At 37.9% G+C, this 12,402-nt stretch overlaps 2 protein-coding genes across 6 annotated transcripts in view; one reads left to right on the forward strand and one right to left on the reverse strand.

Annotated features, from left to right (window-relative positions):
- Positions 1 to 12,402, forward strand: part of DAW1 (dynein assembly factor with WD repeats 1) — a 312,498-nt gene that overhangs the window by 78,145 nt on the left and 221,951 nt on the right. The window lies entirely within an intron of this gene.
- The window catches only part of SPHKAP (SPHK1 interactor, AKAP domain containing), a 75,767-nt gene that overhangs the window by 49,865 nt on the left and 13,500 nt on the right, over positions 1 to 12,402 (reverse strand). For all 5 annotated transcript variants that reach the window (XM_054074334.1, XM_054074338.1, XM_054074333.1 and 2 more), the window contains exon 2: positions 5,081 to 5,183. In XM_054074334.1, coding sequence (XP_053930309.1) covers positions 5,081 to 5,183 — 103 coding nt within the window. The remainder of the gene's footprint in view (positions 1 to 5,080; positions 5,184 to 12,402) is intronic.

The following is a 12,402-nucleotide window of genomic DNA, read 5'->3' on the forward strand; positions in this document are numbered from 1 at the left end:
TTCTAGCAGAAAGCCAGTTAGATAGTTAATACTGTGCTATTCTATATTGATTTCTGAATAAAAGTCAACATAAGACGAATGAGGAGGTAATGGGGAACACCACAGTCCCTAAGTTTGGCTGCTTTAGTGCCTTTCTTTGGTGCCCTCCACACAGGCTTTGCACCTTGTTGTGGTTGTTCCTCAGTACTCCAGCCCTGCCACGGGATTTCTTCCAAAGAGCTGTTGAACAGAAATTTAGGGTTCACAAAATACTCAGAAGAATCTCTGCACCCGAAGACTTTGTTCTGATAATGACAAAGGCTCATGAATGCTTCACATCAATACCACTCTCTTCTTAGGGGCTGGCAGCTAATCTTGTTTACCAGTCGAATGAATCTACACTCAATAAATTCTATAACCTCCTCTCTCAGTGCAAAAAGATTCCTGCCACTGTTAACTCTGAGACTAGATGGGAAAAATAAATTTTTTCATATCCCAAAGAAACAATTTCTGTTAGTGTTATATATTGTTCTTTATTTTTTTTTTTAAGAAATGTTTTCAAATGTGGAAATACTGAACTATTTTAAACTGATTGGTAAAATCTAGAATCAAGCACTTTTTTCCTCTTTTCCCAGAGTTACCATCCTCTGAGGCTTTAATGCAGACCTAAAGAACTGAACATATACATATGTGCACACACACAGACCTCCACATATATACCTTATTTCAGATTTTATCTGAAATTAGACCTTCTCATTGATGTTCCAGTTACCTTTTAAGACATAATTTTGCTCAAATTGCTTTTGCTGTACCAAGCAGTCTTGTTTCATTTCCTTAAAAAAATCACAGATTTGTCTTCAGCCTTAATAATTTTAGAGCTTTCTTTCCCAAACCTCAGACAGTTTCTGAGAAACCGAAATAGACAGGAATTATGTAGAAACAAGCTTCAGAAATTCTTGGTACTACTGCTCTTTGTCTCATAAGGACTTGGTGTGCACACCCAACACTTCAGAACAGCTAAGTCATAGCAAATGTATATCGTAGATAAAAAAACCCCCATGAAATGAGATGGGCAGTTCAAACCTCATCTCATTTTCCTCCTGTGGGATTTTAAATCACCCTTCGTAGCTCTATCTTTCTCTCAGAGGACATTTTTGTCAGGAAGCAAATACTTTTAAAGCACCAACAGAAGAAATAACTCTCCTGAACAAATGTTTCAGTTAGGTCAGGTCATAGTTGCCAAGCTTGGGTCACTCCAGGATGGTTTATAAGTTGCAAGGCTTTATAGCACTTTTAAATTATGCATGCAGTTATTCATAATAGGCTTTGAAGTCAAGGGTAGGAAGTAGGATGTGGAAGTTTTGGGCAGCATGTGATTTTTAAGTAACCTCCAGGAGATGAACAACATTAATAGGATGATGTTTTCCTTGGGCCAGATTCTGCTTTCATGTGTGCATAAGTAGTTCTGAACGTGCACACATGAAAGCAGCCAGAAATGTGAAGAAGGGTGCAATAGGGATAACATTTTTTACTACTGGAGGCTGGAGAAAATAAATTGGAGCAATTTGGATTTGAAAATGACAGGTGAGAAAAGCAAACCCAGATATAGTTGATTTCATGCAGCAGAAGCTGACAGAGGTCAGCAATTTAAGGAATAGAGGTTGGACCAAAGTCATTCAGAAAACCTTTGGAAATTACTCAGAAAAGACAGCATTGTAGAAAGCGAGGCATGAAGGTTCATCTGGGAGAGGCCTCCTTGCATATTGTCTGGTTTTAGACATATCTGAACGATGTTCAGGAGACGGGAGGTGACATTTGAATGAGCTGTGCCAGCAATGAGCAGTAAACTTTGGATGAGTTTAAACTGATATATGAAATGCAAGTTTCTGTATTAGGACCTTTACAGACACGTTATTACTCAGAACCCTCCCTTCTCTGGAGGAAGGATAATTTGGGCCACTCCACAATGCTGATCACACTAAGTTTACACGCAACTGCTATACAAAAATGCATATATAGAAGCCATGTGTGCTTTAGGGGCCATTTTTTTTTTGGTAACAGACAGCAATATTATCACAAAGACAAACATCCAGTAAGAGTGAGTGTAATACATCTTAATAGCATCTCTCTATTGTAAGGCAGTTTTCCCTGCTAAGTAGGTGCGTGTGTTTATTACATAAAGTGGGAGTTTGCATATGTATTAAATCTTGCCGGGTTAATAATGGTTTTAAAGGAATATACTGAAGTCCTTATAGTAAAATAACATGTGAGTGCAATGATCAAAAGTCTACAAGCTTGCAGGAGCTGGCCTAAATTAACAGGACTAATTAATTAATCAAGTGCAATGTGAGAATTGGTATTCCTCGGGGATATAACTCTGTCAGTACATTCTGATTGCCACTTTTGCATTTAAGCATCTTTTCAAAGTATACTGAGCTGATCTGTACCAAAGGATAAGAAAACCTAAACTCATATAACTTCAGCTGTCGGTCAGCATCCTTGCTTTACAGAGCCTGCACTTTTAAGGTAAACAGTATCACTTGCCAAAATTTCCTCCTCCTATCCTGTACTTCCCTACATTCTTATCTAATTGAGGCAAGTCTGGGCCAGTCCCATTGTCATGTATTGTTAGCAGTTTTACTGAATTCAGCAAGGTTGCTTCTGATTTGCAATGGTACCATTGGAAGCAGAACTTGATTCATTGACCATACTTATGTGTAACAGCTGCACAGACTATATTGTTGTATATGCGGTTCAGAGCAGGATCATCACACTCAAAAAATAATTCAGGATGAATTTGCATCATACACTAAATGTGAAATCAGCAGTAATTCATGGTTCTAAAAAAAAAGTTTTCCACTCTCATCTAGAGACCCAGCCGTCAGCATTACTCAGTGTGTTGTGAATCAATGAACTAAATCAGCCTCGAGCAGAGTGTGGATTAGAAAAGTCACTCTTTCCCAGGGGAAAATATTGCATATGAGTTTAGTGTAACAGCTTCCTGCTCCCTAATTTAGATCATAAGACATTAAAATACAGTAAATATCTATAACCGAGACAACATTAAAAAGGCTCTGCTCCACAAATGAAACATCTGCGTCTTCATGGCTGATCATCTTAATTGCTTTGGTTAATTACTGCTCATCAAAAAAAGATAGGAAAGTGGGTCATAGAGAGTAAGATGAGATATCAAGGGGCACATCTTCTGCATTTGTTCAGATCGGTCTGTGTAGTAACAGGCCACATCTCCTATGGTTCCTGACAGGAGCCGTTCATGCCCAATACAATTATTCAAACATGAAAGTCAGTCTTTCCCTTGTAGCAGAACCCGTAGTGTTCCACTCCACAATTAATTACACATCTAACTTAAAAAATGCTGTAACTAACAGAGGCGAAAGGAGAAGGTAATGGCACATTTTTAGTAATTCCATACCCTTTTCCTCCCAAAAAAGGAATGGTAACATGTTCTGGGACAATGCAGTAAAGAAGCCCAAAATATCCTGCAGCTTGTCAGAAGTGTTGGCAGAAGTGAATCACTTCTTTTAGTGTGCTGACAATCATAAAATTGACTTCTGTTACAAAGAAAAGTTCAAATGTAAGGGATCAGACAGGTGACACAGCTCTAAGTCATGTGGTAAAGGCTTGCCTTCCAAAGAGCGGTGTTTCCGAAGGTGACCAAGCTGGGGGCATTTGTCAACACAGTGGTGGCACTTCTCAGTGCTGTGCCACTGCCCTTCAGTCTTACATAAAAGAGAAAACTCTGGGATTAAATGAAAGTTTAAGATGTTCTCCCAGACAATGGATTTTCTGCCTATAAGAAGATTCCAATTACAGTCAGTGACATTTTTTGAAAAACAAGTATTATTTTGCAAGCAAACAACCCCTTAAATCAAATGGAATATTGACACTTTTGTCTCTTAGCCTTGTTGGGATGAGCTGGAGAAGCCCATTCCCAGCATAACACATCAGCACATTGAGTTCTTTTTAATATAGAATCATAGAATCACCAGGTTGGATTACCAGGTTGGATATAAATGATTTTATATTTAACAGAATTTCTGTAGACAGACAATACTCACCCCCACTCCTACAGTGCGGTTTTCAGAATGAGGAAAATATTTTTTTATGTTGTACATGTTTTATCTTTCTCTATCTATGCTTGCATATACAAGTATATATTGTTATTTCGAAAAACAAAATACAAAAGAAAAGTGTTATTATTATTAGTGGAAGGAAAAGAAAAAAATAAGAATTATGGGAAAACTGAATGAACTATAATGTGTCTGTGTTAGAACAAATGCTTTCTTATCTGCTTTAGATTTATGCCTGTGGGAGACAGTAAAGCTCTGGGCTATTGCCAGTGAGAGATGAAAAGTGGCCTGACCTCCCTGCTAGGTCTTTGGTGTAGTACCCCCTTCCCTTGGACTGTACAGCCATAATCTGGCCCTGGGGAGGAATAATAAAAGGAAGCATCCATGGTCTTCACCTGTGTATTCTCAGTTGTGCTGAGATTATCTACATGCTTAAAATAACATCAGTCATATTTGACTCCTAATGACACACATATACATACACACACAGGCACTGCATCCCTCCCCCCCCCCCCCCATCCTCTAAATTAAATAACTACATTTAAACCCATTTTGAGGCAACAAACCCCATAATGGTCAATCTATACTACCTCTTGGGTTGCTGAAACTCTTCCAGGCCGATACTTAGGGAAGGCAGAAAAGCTGTTTCATGAAGTACCCTCCATTGTTTTGACCTGAGAGAAGCAAAGCTCTGGAAGCTCAGGTTGGGTCCCAGAAACTTGCTGCTTAACTCAAGAGTAGTCCTGAAGGTATTCACGCTATGAACTGCTTATATTTTATATTGTCAGCTAATAAGGAAAAATAGAAGTATACAGGGGGAGACAAGTGTATACCAGGCAGACAAGACCATGAGATACCATAACAGCACCCAGAATTTATCTTTCTCTATCAGTCCTTCTCTTCTTCAGGTATCAATTACATTTTTATTCCCTAATCAAGGCAAAACCTAAAAAGCAAAGCTATAACCTGGGATATATCTGCCTTGAATATAACATAAACTTAGAAGTTACCTTCTTACATGCTGTGACAGAGCTTCCCAAACTGCTTGCTGAACTGTCTGCGCTGCTGCCTTGGTGCTCTGGGGCTTCATGCATCAGTGGAGATTCAAAGTTGCTGAAGAACAAAAAAGAAACAAACACCCTAAAACGTCTCCAGTGACTCAGCCACATAGATCACAAATGATACCAAAATACAGTTCAGTAAAGAGATGTAACTTAACTTAGTTTACAAGAAGTTGTCTATACTCTCCTTGCTGGTGCTGCTAATCTGTTATCTTAATTTTCCCATTTTGGGAGAGTCACCTGAGCTACATACTTTGGATATAAAATAGCAGACCAATGTCTTTAGACTACTACAGGTTAGCATCTACCTGCCTATAACCATACTCGCTTGTCTTGAATGACACTGTAAAAAGCAGTACTATCTTGTTTTTATAAGCAGGCAGCTTGCAGCAGCAAAGGAAATACTTGCTGTATTAATTCACCTTGGTAGACAAAAGAACTGTTTGCTACATTCCTACTTGCCTGGATAGAAGTTAATGCATAGTGATTAAAATGTAAAAAAAAAAAACACAGCAGAAGTGGTTAAATTCAGTAATCTAGATGGCTACTGTACGCAACAGAACTGTATTTACTTTGGGACTGAGCAGATGTGAAATAGAAAACCATAAAAACAATTACCCCCATCCCAGTTATTTGCATGCAGAGAAGGTACCACCTGTCACACTTTTCTTTTTGAATAGTTCAGGCCAGTCTTGTAAGACCTCTCTCCATTTAATAACCAAATTCTTGTAAGGTTAGTGAAGCTTCTCTCTCTGGATATGATGTGCTTGCGGTTAAAGAGCACCCAGTGCTAAAGGACTATTTCTGCAGGAACATACTAGCAAATGCGTAGCCTACACGATCAAGTTCTGCTTCCCAAATTTGGATCTCTAGCATGCTTTGAATTTATTGCAAGCCACCTGTGAGAAGATGTGGAACATGTTGTGATAGACCATAACAAGCGACCAGGTTACCATGACTTAACTAACACTCTTTAATCATTTTCAGTGCGATAGCAGATCATGTGCAATTTCCTGGTATGCTCAATTAAAAACTAAAATACATTTTCATAAGTCACCTTCACTAGATCTTAAGCCAATATATATTATATATACTTCCACTTTTCCCCCACAGTCAAACACCAACAAGGCAACCTTTCTCTCAAAGACTCCTGGATGTGTGTTTCACTTGATACTGCTTCAGGACAGTTACAAAGATATCCATATCATAACTTTGTCAGTAAGAATTTTTCTGATGTGTGTGGTGCTATTCCACAATTATTGAAAAAGAAGTATCTATATGTGCTGGAATTAAGAGTGAATGAAAATTATAAAACTAACTTAGTGCTTACTAATTGCTGACTGGGGGGAGGCTTCATGAATTGCATGGGAGGACTGAATGCAGAAGTGAGACCAGTAGATTAACTGACTTCACTTGAAAAGCATGATATCTCTCAATACTCTTTAAGATACTAGCATCATTTGTATCCAGAAAGGAGATTTTTCTGTTTACAAAATTCTACTCCATTGCTTAGATTATATAGATAAACAGTAATAACTCTGGCCAGTAATTTCTCCGGCATTTGACAAAGCAAAATAGCATTTTATAGGCCTTATACCAAGCTCTTTAACGGAATGAGGGACATTAAACAGATGGAGTTATTCTAGTTTTATATCTTCATTAAAAATAAGAACCTCCAATTCAGAGGATCAAATAATATATAATTTAAGTACCCTCCTTGATAAGTTCACATTTAGATGCAGGCTCTGTACTGGGTACACCTCTGTACTCCCAGCACTGCCTCTTCTTGTAAGATGCATCACTTGTGCAATCTAATAGTAAATTACAAATCAAGCTTGACCTGCAGCTTGAAGAACAAGTCCCATTGTTTTCTCCTGCTCTTCACTGAGAGAAAGACTGAGTGGCTTTGCCACTGCTTTGCCCTACAGGGAATTAACACGTTGATAAAGACTATTTGATCTCAGTTACAGTGTGTGCGGGGAACTGAACTTCTAGTGCATGCAGCGTCACTGAGTCTGAAAGCAAGAAAGATGACAGTGTGGCCACTAACTGAAGGCCTATTTGGACCTTCATTAAACAGTATAAATAGAATAGCACATTAAAGCATAGCTGGAAAATATAGTTGAGAACTCACGTTCTGGAGTATTAACAAATTTTTGCTGTCTCTGGATCATACTCCAGCAAGGGGTACCACATTATGTGTTCCATACAGAAGTAAAGCTCTTGTCTTAGTCATGTGGAAAGCAAAGAAATTTTGCAGATCTTCTTAATCCTTTAAAACCTGTGTTGTTTCCAAAATAAACCCACTTTTCATTTGTAAATATAGAAAACCTTGATAAAACTGAGAGATGAGTGAAATAAATGTGGAATGTCATTAAATGTTATGAATGAGAGCAGGCTTCATCTCAGACTGAAGTTCAGACAGGCAACAACTGCCTTTGGTGTTATTGAAATCTGGTAAACCTTAATTCTCTTGTCAGATATCTCAGTTCTCAGGGCTGTGGTTCACCTCCAACTGATTACTTAGAGCACAGTAAAATCAGCAACCGTGTTTCACAGCATATTTAGGAGTATGTGTAACAGAGCTTCTTTTTTTGTCTCAGGGTTCACATTTCCTGTGCTGTAACTGTAGAGCAGAACCCTTATTCTCACGCTGCATTGCAGTTCAACTCTAGCGTTGTGCTAGTGGTACAAACTCAGGGCTCCCAATGTTTACAAACGGGTTCATGCAGTCAGGGTTCACAGTCACTGAAAAGATGAATAATTTTAACAAAGGACTGCTAAATTATGTAAGCTACATTTGGAAATAGTTTTAGACTCCACAGTGTTTTTCTCAGTGAGTTTACAGGTGCACAGTTTCTAAAAGAAGTACAGAGAAAGACATACACCCACACCTTGGCCACCATTGATGGTCAGCTACAAGAACACCTCTAGGTGTTGTACAAAGTAGATATATAGCAGTGCATACTAACTCATGGAAAAATGAGCACCTAGCCGAGATTTTTCTGGTCTGGCATCCAATGTCACAAGCCTGAGTCATCCATAACTCCAAGAGGCTCAATGTATAAGGTTCTGTCTAGATATCTTCCGATTCATGAGTCTTTCTTTCAACATGGAATGTGGATTTGGATTTTCAATATCTTTTTTTTCAATTATCTCATCTCTCAGAACAAAGTTCCCTCTTCTCTTTCTTTATCCTGTGGGCACCCTTTCTGAGCTTTGATTTTCAACACGTGTGTGATTTCTTAAGAGACCCTCCTCAGGCTATACAGCTCTGCCACCTTCACTCTGTGGAAAAGCTAGTTAGATAAAGCTACTTTTCATTAGCTCCTCAGGGAAAAACTGTTCTGTCTTTGAGAAGCTGTCTGTTCTCATTAGTTCCTCAACAGCAGAAAGTTGAAAGAAATTGCTGTGAAGATGTAGCGATCTCATCATCAAATGATAGCTCTGCATTCCCATTCTATGCTCGTTACTTCAGCACATTAAGCGTTTACACAAAGCACTAGTCTTTCAAGCATCTGGCACAGATCGGAAAGCTGTTGAAGGTTTCAAGTTCTAATTCTCACCTTTGCTTGGCTCCCCTTGTTTATTATGTGATGGAGAATGCTCATTGGACTTCGATATGCTCATCTGATTTAGAGCTATCGCGGAAGGCCACAGGTGATAACAAGGAATTTCTGTTAAAGGATGGCTCATTTTGGGATTTTTCCTTTGGGTGAGAAGTCCTAATTTACCATTCACCTTTTGAAACTGAAGCTGGGAACAGGGATCTGTGACCCACTGTTAAGAAGCATGCTGTTTTCACTTTAATATTTCCATTAACGGAGGAGCCTCCACCGCCACTTATTTGCCACCAGGTGCTCTTACTGATTCATTAATTATTATAGATACTTCCTTTTTTCCCATAAAGCTAAATACTCTCATGAAGAATGAAAACAATTTTTTTTGAAATTAAAGGACTGCAATAACTAGCTATGAGGTTTATGGCACTAACTGTAATAACAATACATCTTTTATTATTGACCAAAATGCAAATCAATTGCTTCTATTTTCCTACATTGAATAGTGCAAAAATACTGACCTTGATGACTCAAGACTTAATCAAAAAAACACAGCTGCTCCTAAAAAGAATTATCTTCATTGCAGATGTGGCAGATGGTGCTACATCAACTAAGAAGAGGTAATTTAAAGAACTCCCCAGGTTATCACTAAAGAAAATTAATCTTGTGAAACAATATCAGAAACTTCAATTTCCTACTGTCTTGAACAAGCATAACCAGCTTCCAAAACGTGGTGTTCAGTAATCATTCCTAAGGATCATTTAAACAATTAGTGATCCCTACATTATATTTATAGTGAACCAATCTTATTCAAGTCTAGCGATTTTCATCTTTTCATTATGTTTCCTAATATTAGCATTTTGAACATACAAAACATACTGATCCATGACAAAGATAATTTTGATGAAGGAAGAGAACTGAGTGAACACAGCGAGGCTTCTAAGTGCAATTAGCTCCAAGTTGCAGTCGGCTGTATTTCTAATGTTTTGCTAATATTTGTACTGAACACCATGAAACAGAAACATGAGACAAGTGAAAGTATGGCAAAATACTTTAACATATTCTTACTTTTACACTCACTAATAAGCCCAAAAGTTACTCAGAAACTGAGGAAGGCAGCTATTATAGCTTAATCCAGACCCTAAGCAAGCAGCAGTTTTGAAAGGCATGAAGCATTCAAACAGCATCCCTTAACTTCAAAGCCTTTTTGAAGTGGACAGACTAGTCACACTCTCCTTATGCTACCTTTCAGATTTTACCGTTTTAAAATTCACCTTTACAAGTAAACAGGTCAGCAAAGTCACTAGCAGTAAAATCTTTAGATGTAACACTGTGAAAGTTACTATTTTAATCCATAGAATTGGGTTTTATTCACTCTGGACCATGTGTATACTTTGATCAGAGCACAGATGGTTAGTCAAACAGATGCTCTATAAATACCTCAAACAAATGTCTTTCTGATTTTGTTATGGATTTGGAACCCATGTGCAGAATATAATCAGAGGCAATATCAGGGCTGGATCTTGTAAGGTATTCAGACTCATTTCAGTTTTCCTTGGCTGCTACTGACTTCACTGGGAATTGAAAATACTGAATAGTGCCTGTCATTATCAGACCCGAGTGCCTATGCGGTCTAACAGGTACAGGATTGGGTTGCTAGTTTTATAGATCAGTGCACTAAAAAGAGTAGAAATTTAAATGCCTTATATTCAGATTACTCATTTCATAATGTCTATTGGGTACTCTTGATTTACATTTCATTTTCATCAGCGATACAGCTTCAAAAAGGCCAGGCTACATACTAATGAAAGACAGGAGCAGAGTAAAGACAACCCATACTACGGTACACCAGATGATAAAAACCCTTTTCCTTCCGTATTCACAGAGCCTTGAATATCCTTTATTCTGCTTCAAATTAAAAAATGCAGACAAGTCTAGAAGCATCTGCAAGCATTATCAATGATCAGCCTTCTTTCAAATTGTGTCTTAAAAATATTATAAAAGAACAGACAAGTTTTACTGAAGAATGAATGTAAACCAAATTAACTAAATTTTATATGATCTACTTAGAAATATTCCTTCCTTCCTTTATTTGCTGATTGGATTCTTAAAGGGAAAACAACAAGGTTTTATGTACAAGTCTGGCAAACTTCTCCAGATTCAATAGTTATGGCAAGGTATACTCAGATGAAAGAGCTGACAATCAAATCAAAGAGTTGGCAATCAAGAGCTGAATGACAGATGATTAGGTTGTGTTTTTTTGATGTTTAACTATATTTCACTAACTTACTGACAGAGACCCAATCCAATATAAGATGGGTTTTTGCATATAGCTGATAGGCATCCTGCCTTTTTCCCACCTATCCCTGGATTTGACATGACTTTAAGATAATTCCAGGTGGACCTTTGTTATACTGGTAGAATGGCTACTTACTAAGGAAACCTTCTAGAAAGGACAGGCTTGGACCTCAGTCAGAAGAAACTATGAAAAAAGACATAAGGAACCATGACATCTTTTCCTGGTATGGTGCATAAGGTGATGGAAGAAAATGCGTAGAATGACAGAAGGATGCAGTATTGGTAACAATAATTTTTGAGGAGTTCCTGATTTGGGGGGTTTTTAGAAGGTGTAAAAAGAAGACCTGGATGAACAACAAAGTCTGATGAAGGAAAATGACAGAAACTGGGAAAGATTAAGGAACAGACCCTTAAATTCAGGGAGGGCTGAAGGACTGCACCTTATGAAGTAGGACTGAAAGATAGCCAAGACTGCTATTCCACCCTAAAAATGAGGGGTGTACTCAGCTCTGGAGTGCCAGCTAGGTGGGAAACTAAGGCACTGTTGAGTGTTTGGCTGCAGGAAAGATAAGAAATATTGTTAAAGGAAAGATTCTTCAAACTAATTAGTCTGTATGTACATAACATAGGTGGGCAGTGCTGATCAGGAAGATGATCTTAGAGACAGACAGGCTGAATTCACTGTATCCAGGCACAGATATTACAGAAAAAAACCCAGAATAAGGCAGTTTCATGTCCTCTATAGCAAAGCAATAGGCTTGCTACTATTTAAGCCTAATAAGTCATCAAGAAACAATACAAAATCAGAAATATTCTCAAAAAGATGTCCCACAAAAATTCCTTCTTCACTCCACATAAGAGGTGTACTGTACAAAAGCACTTGTCCTTGTGCTGTAAAAAGGACAAAGAGGCATCACTTGTTTTTCCTGTCAAACAAGAATGTTCATGACTGTGTATTCATTAAACAACTTGTATTATTACTGCACTATTGATGGCAATGCCTATTCTTAATATAGAATATGTTGTTAGTGCAGCATAGTGTAATATTCCAACTGTGTGATGTTATCTGATCTTACTTCTTTTAAAGATAATGGAAAAAATGTTGTGACACAGCTGGAATCTGGTGAAATATGGTCCAAATTAAATACATAACAAATATGCAAGCAGTTCCCACAGATTTCAACTAGAAATGGAAATTCTCAGCATTTTTCAAGATGAAGTCAAAGATGTTGCAAATTAGGCTTTCATGCCATAAACCACTGGGTAATTTTTAAACGTCTGTTTTAAATGTTTCTTGTACCTAACAAACAACTTGTGTTCTCTGACTGCTCCTCTCATCCTTTTGCTAACGCACAAACTGTCAGAGGTGCATTTGAGGCGAACCAATGGAAAATAACATAGGAAAACAATGGC

This window comes from Cuculus canorus, chromosome 9, assembly GCF_017976375.1.
Source record: "Cuculus canorus isolate bCucCan1 chromosome 9, bCucCan1.pri, whole genome shotgun sequence".
NCBI classification, from domain to species: Eukaryota; Metazoa; Chordata; class Aves; order Cuculiformes; family Cuculidae; genus Cuculus; species Cuculus canorus.